This window comes from Macaca mulatta, chromosome 16 (assembly GCF_049350105.2).
Source record: "Macaca mulatta isolate MMU2019108-1 chromosome 16, T2T-MMU8v2.0, whole genome shotgun sequence".
In the NCBI taxonomy this organism is placed as follows: domain Eukaryota; kingdom Metazoa; phylum Chordata; class Mammalia; order Primates; family Cercopithecidae; genus Macaca; species Macaca mulatta.
The window spans coordinates 73,856,032-73,872,809 of NC_133421.1; the positions used below are offsets into that span (position 1 = coordinate 73,856,032).

At 56.6% G+C, this 16,778-nt stretch overlaps 1 protein-coding gene across 1 annotated transcript in view; it reads right to left on the reverse strand.

The window, feature by feature from the left end:
* SCN4A (sodium voltage-gated channel alpha subunit 4) overlaps positions 1 to 16,778 on the reverse strand; it is a 52,077-nt gene that overhangs the window by 7,972 nt on the left and 27,327 nt on the right. The window contains exons 13-20 of the mRNA XM_015120096.3: positions 15,059 to 15,297; positions 13,160 to 13,333; positions 10,937 to 11,293; positions 5,130 to 5,606; positions 3,081 to 3,216; positions 2,308 to 2,462; positions 1,587 to 1,760; positions 751 to 873 (exon numbers count right to left, since the gene is read on the reverse strand). Coding sequence (XP_014975582.1) covers positions 751 to 873; positions 1,587 to 1,760; positions 2,308 to 2,462; positions 3,081 to 3,216; positions 5,130 to 5,606; positions 10,937 to 11,293; positions 13,160 to 13,333; positions 15,059 to 15,297 — 1,835 coding nt within the window. The remainder of the gene's footprint in view (positions 1 to 750; positions 874 to 1,586; positions 1,761 to 2,307; positions 2,463 to 3,080; positions 3,217 to 5,129; positions 5,607 to 10,936; positions 11,294 to 13,159; positions 13,334 to 15,058; positions 15,298 to 16,778) is intronic.

Sequence of the window (16,778 nt, forward strand, 5' to 3'; positions counted from 1 at the left end):
CTCAACGGGAGGGCTCTCTGGCTCTGGAGGTCAGAGGGCCCAGCATTCGGCTGGCCTCTTGCAGGGACAGGAAGGGGACGCTTGGGTGGGCTCGCCATGGCTTCCGGATTTGCAGAAATTTGTCCCGCTGGAGCAGGTCTTGCTCCCGGCAGACCTCTCTTCCTGGGGAAGTCCCATTTTTCTTGCCCCAGCCCTGTGTTTACCTGTCACTTCCGCTCTCCAGGGCCTGAGTGGATCTTCCCCAAACTGACCCCAAGCTCAAGGGCATGGCCCCAACCGTGACGCCAAGCTCATCAGTGGGGGGTGAGGGGGAGGCTCAGAGCCAGGGTTCAGGCACCTTGTTTCAAAGCCCTGGATGGCTCAGTCTGAGGCTGGGGAGGGCCACCCATAAACCCATTCATAAACCACCCATAAACACCACATAAACCTGCCTTCCTTCCTCCTCTTCCCTGGCCGTGGGGCCGTCCTGGGTGCTTCTGCAGTCTCTGCTCCCCCCAGCTAGTGGCAGAGGTAAGCTAAGGGCGGGTTGGATCAGGGGCTGAGGGCGGGAATGGGGCAGGCAGAAGATGGGCTGCGGGGAGGACAGCTAGGCGAAGTGGGGGCCAGACCTGGCCTCAGGCAGGACCGTTGGTCCAAGCTCTCTACCTCCCTCTGGCGGTGGTTGGAGTATAGACATGCACTCTCCACCCTGCACTGAAGGTGGCCGGTCCCCCATCCCCAGCCCACCCCAGAGGCCCCTTCAGCACCCACCCTCATGCCCTCGAATCGGGACAGTGCCCTCAGGGGACGCAGGGCCCGCAGTGTCCGCAGGGATTTGATGGGTCCCAGCTCCGAGTAGCCCAGCCAGTTGGCCACCAAGCTGATGATGGAGACCTGCAGGGGAGGGGTGGGGGGTCACTGTGTGCAAGGCCCCAGCCTCCCCTCAAGCCCAGGCCACAGGGGTCTTCCTGGACTCAGCTCCTGGCTGTCTCCCTCAGATCCCCTCCCTAGTGGGTGGTTCTGTCTGGTGGGAAGAGCAGCTCTGGCACCTGTCCCACTACCTGTAGGAGCCTGGCGACACCTCAGTGATGTCATCAACTAACTGGGGATGACTGAATAGGAGGGATGGTACCTGACTCCTTCGAGAGGCCTGTGAGCGCATCTAAGAGGCTAAGAAAATCCTCCATTCCTGGTCGGGTGTGGCAGCTCACGCCTGTAATCCCAGCACTTTGGGAGGCCAAGGTGGGAGGACTGCTTGAGCCCAGGAGTTCAGACTGGCCTGGGCAACATAGCAAGAACTCATCTTAAAAATAAATACATAAAATGTATGAAGTAAGAAACTCCTCCACTCCTATTGGCAGGGATAGTAAGTAGCCCTCATGCCTGCTGTCCTCCCACAAGGCCTCCTTCCCCTAGGAGAAGGGAAGGCCTCCCAGTCCCTAACCCCTCCCTGGGCAGCTGTGTCTGAGAAGGGCAGTGCTGATGGAGGGTCTGACTCTGGGGGTGGCCTCGGGCAGGTCCTGCCCTTCAGGGCCTGGGTTTCCTGAGGTCCCCGCCACATTGACAGCCTCTGGATGTAGCTACGGGGCCGGCGTGGGGGGACTCACATCCACGATGAGGAAGTCGAGCCAGCACCAGGCGTTGGTGAAGTACACCTTAAAGCCGTAGGCCACCCATTTGAGCAGCATCTCCATGATGAAGATGTAGGTGAAGACCTTGTCAGCATATTCGAGGATGGTGCGGATGACTCGCCGCTGCTCGATGTAGATGTCCTCGAAGGCCTGGGGGCACCAGCACCACGAGGGTGGCTGGGGTCCAGCAGGCTGGGGCGGCAGCCAGGTCCCCTGCCCTGCTCGATGCTGCTGGTTCCCAGGGGTCTGCCGTGGGGGCCCAGCCCAGGGGACAGACTGTCCGCATCTCCTGGACTCCCACCACCCATCGTGGGGATAAGCGCATTTCCTAGTGGGGAGAATCCCTCAGCCCTCCTTCCCCAAGCCCAACAACAGCAAATTGCAATCATCTGCTGGGCAGGTCCACAGTGACACATCTTCGGTCCTGCGCCCCTCATTCCCAGGGTTCTCCCGCCTCCTCGTCAGCAGAGATTGCACAAAAGTCAGCGCCCAAGTAACAACGGAGGACCTCTGCCGTGTTAAGAAAGTCAGCACATCCTGTAACCTATCCTGGAAGCACAGCGAGTTCCTTTAGGATTCTCAGGGTTTGGGACTGACCAGGGTATGGTCCTTTCTGTGTGTGGAGATGGGGAGCTCCTGGAGGACCTGCTGTGGGCCTGGCCCCTGCCCCTGCCCCGTGCTCCCAGGTGGTGCCTACCAGAGCCCCGCTGCTGAGCAGGATCATGAAGACAATGAAGGTCTCGAACCAATTGTGCTCGACGATCTTGAAGCAGGCCCTGCGCAGAGTCCACCACTTCTTCCCGCGGCCCTGAGAGATGTCCACGTAGAGGCAGGGCCAGCGCTGCACACAGGCTGATGGGGGACGGGGACAGGCACCACATCATGGGCCTGAGGTTGCTTTGGGGTGCACAGTCAGCACCCTCCCACGGCGTCCCAGGATGCCTCTCTCCAGCTCCCAGACGCGGGGCCCCCACCTCCTCCCTCACCCAGCTCCATCTGGCTGACATGGGGGGCTCAGGGCCTCCCTCCACAGCCGGATCCAGCATGTGACAACGGCTTGCAGAGGAAAGGCCTCCTGGCCCCCAGCCCTGGTGCTGGTGCTCTCAGCTGCCCCACTCCCCACCTCGCCCAGGCAGTCTCCACCCTGCACAGCCCAGCAAGCTCTATGGACAACGACATTTCTCCAGTGCCATGTCCTGAAGGCCTTGCTCCCTGAAGATGGAGGGGAGGATCTCAGGAGCTGACACCCGCACTCTTGCACGTTCGCTCCAAGCTAGGTCTGCACCAAGGGCTCTGCATGGATCTTGCACCACAGCTCTGGGCATGTACTGCCACCACCCCTAGACGCGTGAGGCACGGGGATGACCAGGCAGCCCCAGGTTCGTGTGCTTTTGGCCCTGGTGTAGCCTGCCCCTTGCAAGGGCTACAGGCCTGGGGGAGACACCCAGACGAGGTGGGGGGTGCCCTCACCCTCAGTGAAGCACTCCTCAGGCTGCTCCCCCTCGGGGTTCTCCTCTGCCTGCTCCTCAGGGTCCTCCTCGGGGGGCTTGTAGTCAGCTGTGCTGCAGACGGAGGAGTTCCCATCATAGAGGGGCTGCGGCGGCTTCTGCAGAGGTCACAGGGTCATGTGACATCTGGGTCCCTGAGAGACCCCCTCATTCTCCCACCAGATGGGGCAGGATGGAAGACAAGAAGGGAAGGGAAGAAGAGAGGGAGGAGCAAACTTATTCATTCATTCATTCATCCAGCCCTGGATGGTCGAGGACCCATGGGGACATAGGTGGCCCTGGTCATGCCCGCATGGCACTTACATAAGGAGTGGGGCGGGGCTGATGCCTGGAAAGGAATGGTGAGGGCATGAGGACGCATGTGCAGGACTCAGATGAGGGAGGAGGCGGGGACCCTGGCCCGAGTGGGGGGTCTGGGAGGCGTGGGGGGCCTGAAGGTAGCTCTGAGGGGGCAGGGGTATGAAAAGGGGTCAGGATGGAGCCAGGCTGCCACAGCCCTCAGAGCATGGGCGTGTGGTGCCCCTAGCGTCTGAGCTTTCCCACCCCCAGGGTCTGTTTGGCTGAGGAATCCAGAAAGGGTGGAAAATGTTCCCCAGCCAAAGCCTCCATCCCATGCCAAGGGAACCTGATCAGTGTTGGGAGCGGGAGTGGGGGAGGCGGGTGCTTCAGCCGGGCCAGGCCTCCTCCCACCTCCTCCTGCTGGGCCAGGCCAGCTTCCCTGCCCCAGCCTCCACCCTGCAGGGGACCCCTTCAAGGCTGAGGGTGGGGCTTCTGAAGAGAAGGAAGAAGAGGGCAACTTGGGGGGCAGCTCTGTATCCAGAGTGGTGACCAGAAAACCGCCATGGTGGTGGCGGGGGGGTCCTTGTTTTCAGTTGACAAAAAGGGAGACTGAGGCACAGAGTGTTAGGTCAGCCAGGGCATCCACTGAGTTGCTTGCCCCGAATGTGCACCCAACTCCCTAAATCCCCCTTGGAGCTGTGCTCGCCCTCCTTGAACAAGTCCCCAGGCCCTGGCCCTGGGGAGCCTGGGACTTTGGTGCTCTCCAGCTCCCCTGCCACCTGAGTGCCTCATACCGAGGTCTGTGCCACAGTTGCCTAGGTATTTATAGCTCATAGGCACTCGGCCCCTGGTAAGCCAGCGTGCCACATATTTGGGGGGAATAAGGAGTCAAAAACTTTCCGGGCAAAGTTCATTAGGCTCAGGCTGATGGTGTAGGGGTGGGCAGGGGTGCCCGTCCTAGCGCCTATACAAGTCCTTTCCCTGCCAGAGCTGGACAGTGGGGGAGGGGGCTCAAGACCCAGGTAGGGTCCCATCCTCAGCCCCAGCTGCTGGGGGTGACCACCACTACGTTCCTTTCCCTTCCTCGCCCTCACAGTGTGGGGGGTGGGGAGGGGCATCTGAGAACAGCAGCATGCCCCCGGCATGGTTGAGGGGTCAGGGTTCCTGCCCGAGGCTTCTGCCCTCCTTGTCCCCAACTCTCGTTGGCCCCGGCTCCTCTCCTGAGTCCCCTGCCTGGATCTGGCACTTTGGCCCACACTGGGAAGTTGGGAGCAGACCCAGGTGGGGTCTAAACAGAAATAGAGGGTAAGTGTGAGGACTGGGCAAGGGGCCTCAAGCCCAGAGGATAACATGTAAGACAGGCCTCTCAGGTCCTGGTCCTGGTCCTGGAGCTGCAGTGCCCAGGTAAGAGCAGCATGTCCAAGGGCACCACCTGCTGGTGAGAGGGACCCAGGTGTTGTTCTGGTCCAGGCATGAACCGAGAGAATCAGGGTTTCCGGACAGACAGGGCTGATCATCAAACCACACCAATAACCATAGTGACAGCCGCCACTCACAGGGCACTGACTGCATGCTTTACATACAGCGTCTCACGTAATGCTCACAACAATGCCATAGGTCACCACCCCCATTTTACAGCTGGAGAAACGGAGGCTCAGAGAGGACTTAGGACTTGCTCCAGGTCACAGGAGAATTTGAAGCTGGGTCTGTCTGAGCCCCGGCCCTGGCTCACCTTGCTATCCTCAGGCTCCGAGAAAGTGTCTGTTTCCTCCTCGGTGGGCATCTCCAGGTCGGACTCCTCAGAGGCGATGGGCACCTGTATGGTCAGGTAGGGGTTGTTGATGAAGTTAAGGTGGTCCAGCTCGATGCTGGATGGTGGGTCATCAGCCAGGCTCATGTGGTTCAGGATGTGACTGTCCTTCTTCAGGTCCTCCTCGGGCGGCTCCTTCTTCTCATCCACAGGGGCAGTCTCCCCGGCCTCTCCAGCCTCCCCGGCCCCGACAGGCTCCCCGAGGCTGAGCATGATGTCCTTGGGGCTCAGGATCTTGCCATGCAGCAGCCCCAGGAGGAAGGCCTTGGCAAAGCTGATGCCCAACTTGATGCGCCCGATGGCAATCTGCAGGTTGTTCATCTCACCGTCCTCATCCGAGGCTGCCAGACTGTCGGCGCTGAAGGAGCTCAGCAGCAGAGCCAGGAACAGGTTCAGGACCTGGGGCATAGAGTCAAGGGGAGCCTCACATCAGTCCCCGGGACCCAGAGGGTGCCACCTTCAGCCAGCACAGGGGTCCTCGGTCTACAGATCCAAACGACCACATGTTGGGCATTTAAAATGCCACCTAAGAGGTGCTCACAACTGCCCGTGGAGGTGATGCTTATTATCATCCCTTCTGCAGTTGGGGAAACTGAGTCTTGGGCTTCTGAGAGGAGTCTGCTGCCCAGGGCAGAGGCAGGGTTTAGGGAGGCCTGCAGGGGCACAGGGACTCTCTCCATGACTGTTCTTTTTTTTTTTTTTTTTTTTTTTGAGATGGAGGAGTCTCCCTCTGTTGCCTCCAGACTCCAGGCTGGAGTGCTGTGGCGTTACCTCGGCTCACTGCAACCTCCGCCTCCCAAGTTCAAGTGCCACCATGCCTGGCTAATCTTTGTATTTTTTGTAGAGATGGGGTTTCAACATGTTACCCAGGCTGGTCTCAAATTCCTGACCTCAGGGGATCCGCCTGCCTCAGCCTCCCAATGTGCTGGGATTAGAGGCGTCACCACCATGCCTGGCCCATGACTGTCCTTTACCTCCACTTCTGAAGGATGCAGAACAAAGAACTGGGCTCAAGTCACCGAGCTTCCAGGACTTACTGGGAACCTTTATCTTTTGTGCCTTCTTCTCCTCCTCTGTTAAGTGGGACTATAGACCCCGCGCTCCTGGTGTGCAGAAACCTGGCCCCTGCTACTCTGGAAGGGACATGTGACCTACCATTTACCCTCTTTTCTCCTCTAGGGGTTTCCGACTCCATCTATTGTGGTTCTTGTCCCATATCCCTAAGGAAAGAGACTTAGGAGACTACTGCTCTTCCCCCCCAGCACCCCCACCCACTTTATTTTCCAGTGGATGGACATTTCCTGAGCCCCTGTCACTGCATGAATGGCCTCAGGGAGCTCACAGCCCAGCAGAGACAGAGAGCGGATCAGACACATGCAATACTGTGGGTTTGGGTGGCAGCAGAGACTGGAGTGCACAGCTTTTGGAACCATATTGCAGGGCTCTGAACCCCAGTTTATTAGGTGTGTGCTCTGAGGCAAATTGCTTCACTGTGCTGTGCCTCAGTTTCCTCATCTGTAAAAAGGAGATTATGCCAGTGTTCCTTCCATTGTTGTGAGGATTAAAAGATCAATACAAGCCCCGGCACGGCAGCTCACGCCTATAATCCCAGCACTTTGGGAGGCTGGGGCGGGCAGATCATGAGGTCAGGGGATCGAGACCATCCTGGCTAACATGGTGAAACCCCGTCTCTACTAAAAATATAAACAATTAGCTGGGTGTGGTGGCATGCGCCTGTAGTCCTAGCTACTTGGGAGGCTGAGTGAGGTAGGAGAATCGCTTGAACCCAGGAGGCGGAGGTTGCAGTGAGCCGAGATCACGCCATTGCACTCCAGCCTCGGGGACAGAGTGAGACTCCGTCTCAAAACAAAACAAAACAAAAAACAAACAAACAAAAAACAAGCAAGAAAACCCATCAATACAGGTAGAGCACACAGTAGGCACTCAACACATGTTGGCTGTTATTATGTTTGAAATAATAGAAAGCTATACAAGGTGCCCCAGCCTGGCCAACATGGTGAAACCATGTACTAAAAATACAAAAATTAGCTGGGTGTGGTGGCACACACCTATAATCCCAGCTACTTGGGAGGCTGAGACAGGAGAATCACTTGAACCTGGGAGGCAGAGGTTGCAGTAAGCCCAGATTGCACCACTGCACTCCAGCCTGGGTGACAAAGCGAGACCCTGCCTCGGGGGGAAAAAAAAAAAAAGAAAAGAAAAACAAGCAAGCAAGCTATACAAGGTGTAGGGAAGAGTGTGGTGAACTCTGAGGCCAGCTCAGCATTTTATAGATGAGTAAACTGAGTCCCAGAGAGGTGGCATGGCTTGCCCTAGGACACAGAGCATAGCCAGGACTAGAACCAAGCTTCTAGTCATTGTATAACTTTAGAAGGCATTATTCACTTAGACTACAAGGTGAATGGCAGCCATGAAGGTCTTTAATGTGGTCACCCTTCCTTCTACCAGTCTGCCTGGCCCTGGGCAGTGGGAGGAAGGGGAATCCTGTCTGGGGTGAGGGTCCTGGCTCCTGTCAGCCAGAAGCATAGCCAGGTTCTTCCTTGGGAGGCCTGGGGGAGTGAGAGGGCGCGGGGAGTTGGGGAGCCTGCACTTGCGGATCCGCCACCCTTGGCCGACTCCTCGGCGGGTCTCACTCCAGGCTCTCACCAGCTTCCTCCAAGGTCTTCTCGTCATTGTCTTCACTACATTCCGTTGATTATAGTCTGTTAATCATATTAATATACTCTCTTTAAAAAATATCTGAAAACCCTCTTTGAGAGAACGTGCTGGGGGAACTTCCACGGCTCCGTTCCTCCCTGCCATGTCCCCTAGAGGCTTTTCTGCCTTTTCCCCCCACCAAAATGCAGTCTTTCTTCTCCCTCTCTCGGGGGGAGGGATCCAGTTGCCAGAAACACATCTGAGATGGGAATTAGCTGCTCTCTGGATCAGCAGGGTTTGCACACGGCTCCTGCCCAAGACAGAAATAGCCGCCTCAGGCAGGGGGGAAGGGAGGAGGGGAGGGGGCCGACATCAATTTCCCTGGGGGTTCTGTGCTTTGAGTTACTGGTGACCTAGTCACTTCTTCTTCTTCTTCACAGTTACCCACAGGAAGTGACCAAGTGCCATGGGCACAGGGGGTGCGGGTCCTCACACTCTCTGGCAGGGTGCCCTGGTGGCCTCTGGCAGACACCTGCTTCTCTGAAGCCTAGGGAGGTGGTGGGAGGGGACAGTGCCCAAGGAGCTGACAGTGCCACCTCCCTGGGCCGCTCCACTCCCTCTGAGCAAACTGAGAGGGCTACAAAGCTGGGTTGGGAAAGGATGTCAGTGGGGTGTGTGTGTGTGTGTGTGTGTGTGTGTCTGTGTGTGTGTCTGTGTGTGTGTGTGTGTGTGTGTGTGTGTGCATGTCTGTGTGATGGGGGTGACAGGTACACAGAGGCAGGGTCTGCACTGGTTCCAGACTCTGCAGCCAGACTGCGGGCTCCTGTCCCACACACGGAACAGATTCACCTCCCTGAGCCTGTTTCCTCATCTATAAAACAGATGAACCAGCGCAGCCCTCACAGGTGGGTGTGAGGATGAGGTGAAATGAATACACGTGAAGCACCCAGAATGCTAGGTAAATGCTAAATAAATGTCAGCTGTCACCATGCTTCAGCTGGTGCTGACGTTATCATTATTACGATACTGTTATTGTTGACGTTATTGTTACTGGAGTTATACGGACCCAGTTCCAGTACCAGCTCTGTTTCTCACTAGTTGTGAGGTTCTGGGCAGTGCCTCCTCGAGGGCGTGGAAATAACATTTCCTGTCTCATGGGGTGGCTGAGAGAATTAGGCACAATGCCGGTAAATCCCTTTGGCAGGGACTGACACACAGTAGGCCCCCACTGCCAATACGGGAGCATCATCCTGGTGGCAGGAACATAAACCAGCACTGCCCTGCTCCATGCATGTAACACCTGCACCCCCAACCACGTGGCCAGGCACTTTGGTAAGCACTTGTAAGCGCATGCATCACGTAATCCTTGCAACCACCCAGTGAAAGAGTCATCCCCATTATCATCCCCATTTTCCAGATAGGAAAACTAAGGCCCAAAGGGTTAAATAACGGGCTCAAGGTTTCCCAGTCAGTGAGTGGCAAAGTGGGGGCTTAAAACGTTTTTGAGTTTCCGCACATAGAAACAGCAACCCCCTGAAGACTCAGTCACCCCCAAGTCCTTAGACTTACATCCACAAACTCCTACTCAGGATCTGCTGTCCCCATCCCCAATCTTGCCCCGAAGTTGGGCCCAGGCACCTTCCCTCTCTCTCCCCACTCCCTAAGACCCTCCTTTCAGGGACAGGAGGCCTGGGTTCTCTTCTGTAGCTGCAGCATGGTCTTATTCTGCAGCCAAGGTGACACCCCCTTCCCCCTCTGAGTGCTGCCCCTAGCCAGAGATCAGCGATATCCGAGAAGCGCTGTCCCTGCAGCTCAGGGATTCCATAGGTCTTTGGGGAACATGGGGACAGGCGTCTTCCCAGTCCCTGTTGCCCAGGGAAGCACCAGCCACTGCAGGGGGCAGCTGGGCACAGTATTGTAGGGCTCTGGCAGGAGTGACCTCCACTGCCACCCCAAGAATGGGAGGAGTCAGGGTCACCTGCAGGGTCCCTAGCCACAGAAATGCTGGCCAGCTGGACCATGGCCCTACACCCTGGCTGTCACCTCCTGGCCCCTTCCTCTGCACCAGCCCCGCATGCCAAGTCCTGAGCCACAGCAAGCGGCAGAAGAGATGCAGTTTATGCCATCTGCATTTTCCCAATATCTTCACCTGTTTCTTTTATGTTTTCTAGAGATGGGGTCTTGCTCTGCCTCCCAGGCTGGAGTACAGTGGTGGGATCATAGCTCACTACAGTTTTGAAGTCCAGGGCTCAAACCATCTTCCTGCCTCAGCCTCCCAAGTAGCTGAGTTTGGTGTGTGCCACCATGCCTAGCTAATTTTTTTCATTTTTCCATTTTTTGCAGAGATGAGGTGTCTTGCTATGTTGCCCAGGCTGGTCTTGAACTCCTGGCCTCGGCCTTCTAAAGTGCTGGGGCTATGGGCATGAGCCACCACATCCAGCCTGATTCTCTTTTTTGGAGCCTGGACCATAGGCCCTGGAGCAGAGGAGGTCAAGAGGGTGGGAGGAGGCCAGGAGGCCCAGGTTCCCCCACAACACTGTGCCTTTGTACACACTATGGCATCATCTTTTCAGTGACCCTATGAAGTCCCTGTTGTTTTTCTTCTATCTGACAGTTAGAGAACCCAGCCCGACTAGAAAGCAGCAATTAGCTCAAGGTCACACAGATGATGGCAAAGGAGCTGGGACTGGAATGTGGATCTGTCTGACTCATTATCATGTTGCTTTACTTAAAACACTAGGTTCCAACAGTGCTACTCACAGCATGGTCCCAGAACCAGCATCAGCATCCACTGATCAGCATCACCTCAGAGCTTGTCAGAAATACAGATCCCCAGGCCTAGGCCCAGAGCCGCTGAATCAGACACTCTGGGGGTGGGGCCAGGGATCTATGTTTTAAGTAACTCCTAGGTGATTCTTACACAGGTTAAAATTTGAGAACTACTGGGTTAAACCACATAAAATTGCCATTTTGGAGAGGATGTGTTGGGGAGATAGAAAACAGTGAAACATCAGGCACGTCTTGTATGCTTCCCGGGCGAGGGCAGGGGCCACCCAGCCAGCCTCACTCACCACGAGGTTGCCGATGACCATGACCATGAGGAAGACGGTGAGGCACATGGCTTGGCCAGCCACCTCCATGCAGTCCCACATGGTCTCGATCCACTCCCCGCACAGGATGCGGAAGACGATGAGGAAGGAGTGGAAGAAATCATACATGTGCCAGCGAGGCAGGCTGCAGTCCAAGGCGATCTTGCACACGCAATCCTTGTAGCTCTTGCCAAACAGCTGCATGCCCACCACGGCGAAGATGAACACGATGATGGCCAGCACCAGCGTCAGGTTGCCTAGCGCCCCCACAGAGTTGCCAATGATCTTGATGAGCATGTTCAGCGTCGGCCATGACTTGGCCAGCTTGAAGACCCGCAGCTGCCGGGCAGGGGAGGGCAAGGGTGAATGAAGCCCAGGGACCACCACCCAAGGCAGCCCCAGCCTTAGGAGAAAGAACAGTGTCGAGTAGCTTGAATCTCCAGCCCCCTGCACGATCTGAGTTCTCAGTTTGCCCTTCTGTTAAATGGGAACACTCATTTTACCACCTCAGGCCCTTCATGCGTTAAAAAGAAAACAAGTTCGGGCAGGGCTCAGTGGCTCACGCCTGTAATCCCAGCACTTTGGGAAGCCGAGGCGGGCGGATCACTTGAGCTCAGGAGTTGGAAACCAGCTTGACCAATAGGGTGAAATCCTGTTTCTACTAAAAATACAAAAAATTAGCTGGGTGTGGTGGCGGGTGCCTGTAATCCCAGTTACTCAGGAGGCTGAGGCAGGAGAATCGCTTCAACCTGGGAGGCAGAGGTTGCAGTGAGCGAAGATTGTGCCACTGCACTCCAGCCTGGGCTACAGAGCGAGAATCCATTTCAAAAAAAGAAAAGAAAAGAAAAGAAAAGAAAAAAACAAGTCCTTATCTGTTAAAGATACAGACTATGGCCGGGAGCAGTGGCTCACACCTGTAATCCCAGCACTTTGGGAGGCCGAAGAAGGTGCATCACTTGAGCCTAGGAGTTGGAGACCAGCCTGGGCAACATGGCGAAACTCTGTCCTACAAAAAATACAAAAAATTAGCTAGGCGTGGTGGTCTGAGCCACCATGTGGTGGTCCCAGCTATGCAGGAGGCTGAGGTGGGAGAATCACCTGAGCCTGGGGAGGTCAAGGCTGCAGTGAGCAGTGATTGTGCCACTGCACTCCAGCCTGGGTGACAGAGAGGCCCTGTCTAAAAAAAAACACAGACCAAAGTATTTACAAGTGAAATTATATGTTGGGATTTGCTTTCACAATAAAAATTGGGGAACAGATGCAACAGGAATTATAGAATGCTGACAGTTGTTGAAGCTGGGTACATAGGTACATGGAGGTTCATTATACTTTCTCTACACTTTTGTGCATGCATGAAAAGGTCACTTGATAAAGGTTTTTTTTTTTTTTTTTTTGAGACAGAGTCTCAATCTGTCACCTAGGCTGGAGTGCTGTGGCATGATCTCGGCTTGCTGCAACCTCTGCCTCCCGGGTTCAAGCAATTCTCCTGCCTCAGCCTCCTAAGTGGCTGGAATTACAGGCACTCGCCACCATGCCCAGCTAATTTTTGTGTTTTTAGTAGAGATGGAGTTTCACCATGTTGGCCAGGCTGGTCTTGAACTCCTGACCTCAGGTGATCCACCCGCCTTGGCTTCCCAAAGTGTTGGGATTAGGCGTGAGCCACCATGTCCAACCGATACAGTTTTAAAAAGAATAATAGTGCTCCTTATGGGGTGGTGGAAAGACAAATTCAGAGGTTCCAATCCTACACCTAATGAACTTCCAGAACCTCCGCTTTCAGGTCTGTAGTATAGGGCTGGAGTTCCTGCTCCACTGCTGCTTAAGGTCATTAAGGAATCAAACACAGTGTTGGGGAGCATCTTGCCCATTTGTCGTCCCGGAAAAATTGCAAAGGGAATTGGGAAGGGTGGGGCAGGGCTGAAGGAGGAGGTGGCTTTTCCCTTTGTCAGGCTCCTCTGGGGCTGGCAATGTGACAGAGGTCACTTTGGTCCCCCCAGCAGCCCTACGAAAGAAGACAGGGCTCTTCTTTTCCCTGTTTTACAGGTAAGAAAGCTTCTGATAGGTAACAGGTGTGCACAAGGCAGAGGGGACCTCGTTTTCAGCCCTCTGGCTTCCTGGGGTTTCTCCTCCCATCCCTGTGCCCACCCTCCTTAGTCTCCTCAGCCCAGCCCCATCCCAGCCCCTGGCCCCAGGGCTTTCGAGTACCAGACGGAAGGAGCGGAGCACAGACAGTCCCTGTACGTTGGCCAGGCCTAGCTCTACCAGGCTGAGGGTGACGATGATGCTGTCGAAGATATTCCAGCCCTGCTGGAAATACTCATAGGGGTCCATTGCGATCAGCTTCAGAACCATCTCTGCTGTGAAGATGCCTGTGAAGACCTAGGGAGTGGGATGAGGCCCTGTCACAGAGCCTCGGGGAGCCCAGGGCCCTGGGAGTCTCCCACCCAACTCCCACCTTCTGGCAGAGGCTGCAGGGGCTGAGGGGAAGGGGTCCAGAGCCCTGAGAGGAGCAGGAGTGGCACGCATGGCCCATGTGTGTATAAGTGAGTGATGGAGGCAAAGGTCAAGCCATAGGGCTGAGGTGGGTACAACTCTGAAACCCGTTCCCATCCATTTCTGGCCTCGTGACAGTGGGCAAGGCAATTCACTATTTGGAGTCCCAACCTTGTCATAATATTCAACATTTGCAGGGCGCTCTGTGGTTCACTTTGTGACCTCATTGGCATCCTGATCTCTACAACATTGGGAGGGATTCTCACACACATTCCATGCATGAGCAGTTGAGGCTCAGCTAGCTGGGCAGCTAGCTGGCATCACAGCACCCACATGGGAACGAGCCACATCTCAAGCCTCAGGTGCTCAGTTCAGCATCCTGCCTCTATGCCTACAGCCTGTCCACAGGGACCAGTCCCAGGATCCTGAAAATCTTGGCAGACTCAAAGGTCTAGGGCAGGGACTAAAAGGAGCAAAATCAATGAGAAGACGACCAGAGCTGCCCCTGCCAACCCTGGACATGGGGTCTGAGGATTGCACAGTCCCTGAAAGCTCCCTGGGCACGGCTCCCCTCCTGCCGGGCACCAGCTGCCCTGGGTCCACAGCCTGCCCAGGCACATGCTGAGCCCCTCCCAGAGGCTGTTCCTGGCCACAGCAGGTGCCAAGACAGCAGCATAGTGTGGGCAGGGGCTGGGCACGCAGGCGGACCCGATCCATCACGCACATCCCAGCAGCTGTGCCATGAGTCCAGAGCATGCCCTTGCCCCTCCAGCCTGGCCTGGCCACGGCTGCCTCGGCACCTCTATGGGACAGAGGTGCCTGCCTTGAAGGCTGGGGAGCCCAGGGTTTGATGCTTGTGCCACCCACCCAGCCCCAGTTCTGTCCCAGACCCCAAATCTTACTCTCCCTGGCTTCCCTTAACCTTCAGGGTTGGGGAGCATCTCGCCCATTTGCCGTCCCGGAAAAATTGCAAAGAGAATTGGGAAGGGTGGGGCAGGGCTAGAGGAGGAGGCGGCTTTTCCCTTTGTCAGGCTCCTCTGGGGCTGGCAATGAGGTGATAATGCTCCTAATGGGCCTGGATAAGCGGGTGGATCAGCGGTGTCAACAATAGTGGAGCAGGAAAGGGCTGGAGAGAGGAGAAGCCTGGCCCCACGCTGGAGAAATAGGTGAGGGCTGGGGGAGTAGGCCCTGGAGCCCACTGGTCCCATTGCCAGATCCCTTGCCTCCTTTCAGGCCCATGACAACTTCTGGAAGTGGACAGACTTGTCAGCTAGCCCCTTCAACCCTATCTCCACACTCCCATTTCCTTACCCCTGCTTCCAGGGCATGGTCTGGATCCCAGATCCCCCATAATCCAACCTTAAGAAGCCCAGCGCCTCGCCCCCATCTCCCTGCCCCCAAATGTCCTGAAACCCCAGTTCTGTGTGCCACAGATCACCCCAAGTACCCCCCCACATTAACTAATGCCCCCCATATGCTGGGAAAATCATCCCAGCTGTTCGTATGTGTCCTCCACCATGCCCCATATTTCCACACAGCCAGAAAGCTCCACTGGGCCCCACCCCCTCCCATCCTGCCTATGAATGATTCCTCTCCCCCGCCCCTCCCTACCAGGTTGCCCACAGTGAGCACGTGGTCAAAGTGCTCCGTCATGGGGTAATGTTCCATGGCCATGAAGAGGGTGTTGAGCACGATGCAGATGGTGATGCCCAGGTCCACGAACGGGTCCATGACGATCAGGTGGATGATGTTCTTGAACTTCATCCACGGGGCGCAGCAGTCCCATATGAGCACTTTGTGGGCGCACTTGTACCACCATGGTGGGCACTTCTGGTGGGCCTCTTCCAGTTCTGGGAGAGGGGTGGTAGCAGGTACCTAGTGAGCATTCTCCCCTCCCGTGCCCCGGTTCCACCTACCAAGCCCCGCCCCTTAGCGCTCCACATCTCAACCCTCTAGCAAGGCCTATTCCAAGTTCCACCGCCTCTTGTGTCACCCCTACTGTCACCTCCCTGTAACCTCCGCCCCACATGGCTTCACCCCAAAGCCCCGCCCTCTGAGCTCCAAGCTCCTCAGTGAGCACCCTCCAGACCCCGCCCTCTAACCCCCGCCTACAGCCCCACCCCTGGAACCCCCGCGTCCTCAGAGCCCAGCCCCCTACTTCAAGCTCCACCATCACTCACTGCATCACCCTCCGGACACACCTCTCTAAACTCCGCCCACGGCTCCGCCCACAAAGCCCCGCCTCCTCAAAGCCCCACCCCCGACTCCAAGTTTCTCCGCCTCACACAGCGCATCCTCTTGTCTGGCCCCTCTAAACCCCGCCCACATTCGCCACTCCTGAGGAAGCCCCACCTCCTCCCGAAGCCCCGCCCCATAGTGCAGTAACTCACAAGCCCACCTGCTCAGCAAACCTTTCCCCAAGCCCCGCCTTTCAATGCCCTGCCTCAAGCCCCGCCCTCTTGGCTCACCCCACAAAGCCCCACCCCTCAGGGAGGGGGACAGGACGCCCACCCGCTGCCAGAGGCCCAGGGCTCTGAGCCTGGCCTGTGAGATGCCCTAATCTGTCTGGATCTGAGTTCCCAGGGGCAGGTGGGAGGCCACTGCAGGGGCTTGGGTTCCAGCCCCACGAGCTGCTGGCTGGTGCCACTCTGTGCAGACAGATCCCTTGGGGATGCACTGTCAGTAATACCGGCCCCTCCAAAGTGTCCCCAGCTGGTCCATCCTTTCCCACCAGAGTGTCCTTCAAGAAACATCCCCTGTTCTTGCCACCCCAAAGCCATGAGTGCTTTGTAAGGACCGTGGGACGAGCTGCTCCTCCTCCTCCTGGCGTTGGCAGGCTGTCTGGCTGTGTGGAAATCTGGGGCACGGTGGGGACACATGCGGAGTGTCCTTGGCCCAGGCATGATCTCACTTACTCATCACGGCAGGTAAATATAATCAGTGCCTCCAGGTAAATATAATCAGTGCCTCCCATTTCAAAGACAGAAGAAAAGGGACTGGAGTGGGTGGCAGCCCCATGGAGACCCTGGGTTCATACCGGGGAGGGTGGCTGAATCTCCCCCCACACCCAGCAATTAGCACACTGAGTCTCACTCAAAGCCTCCTCAGTCTGCACCTCCACCCCTACCCTGTGCTTCTGCAGGTGCCCAAACAGTGTCTAAGGCCCAAAACTTCTCACAGTGGTCCCGCGAACGGCAGGGTGGAGAGGCCTCCTCCCCCAGCATTCCCTGGGCACCCTCTGGCAGGGCATATGGGCACCTGGATACCTGTCATACAAGGTCAGGTGACATGGTGACCTCTAGAGATCTGCAAAATCTTGCAGGCCCCCAAC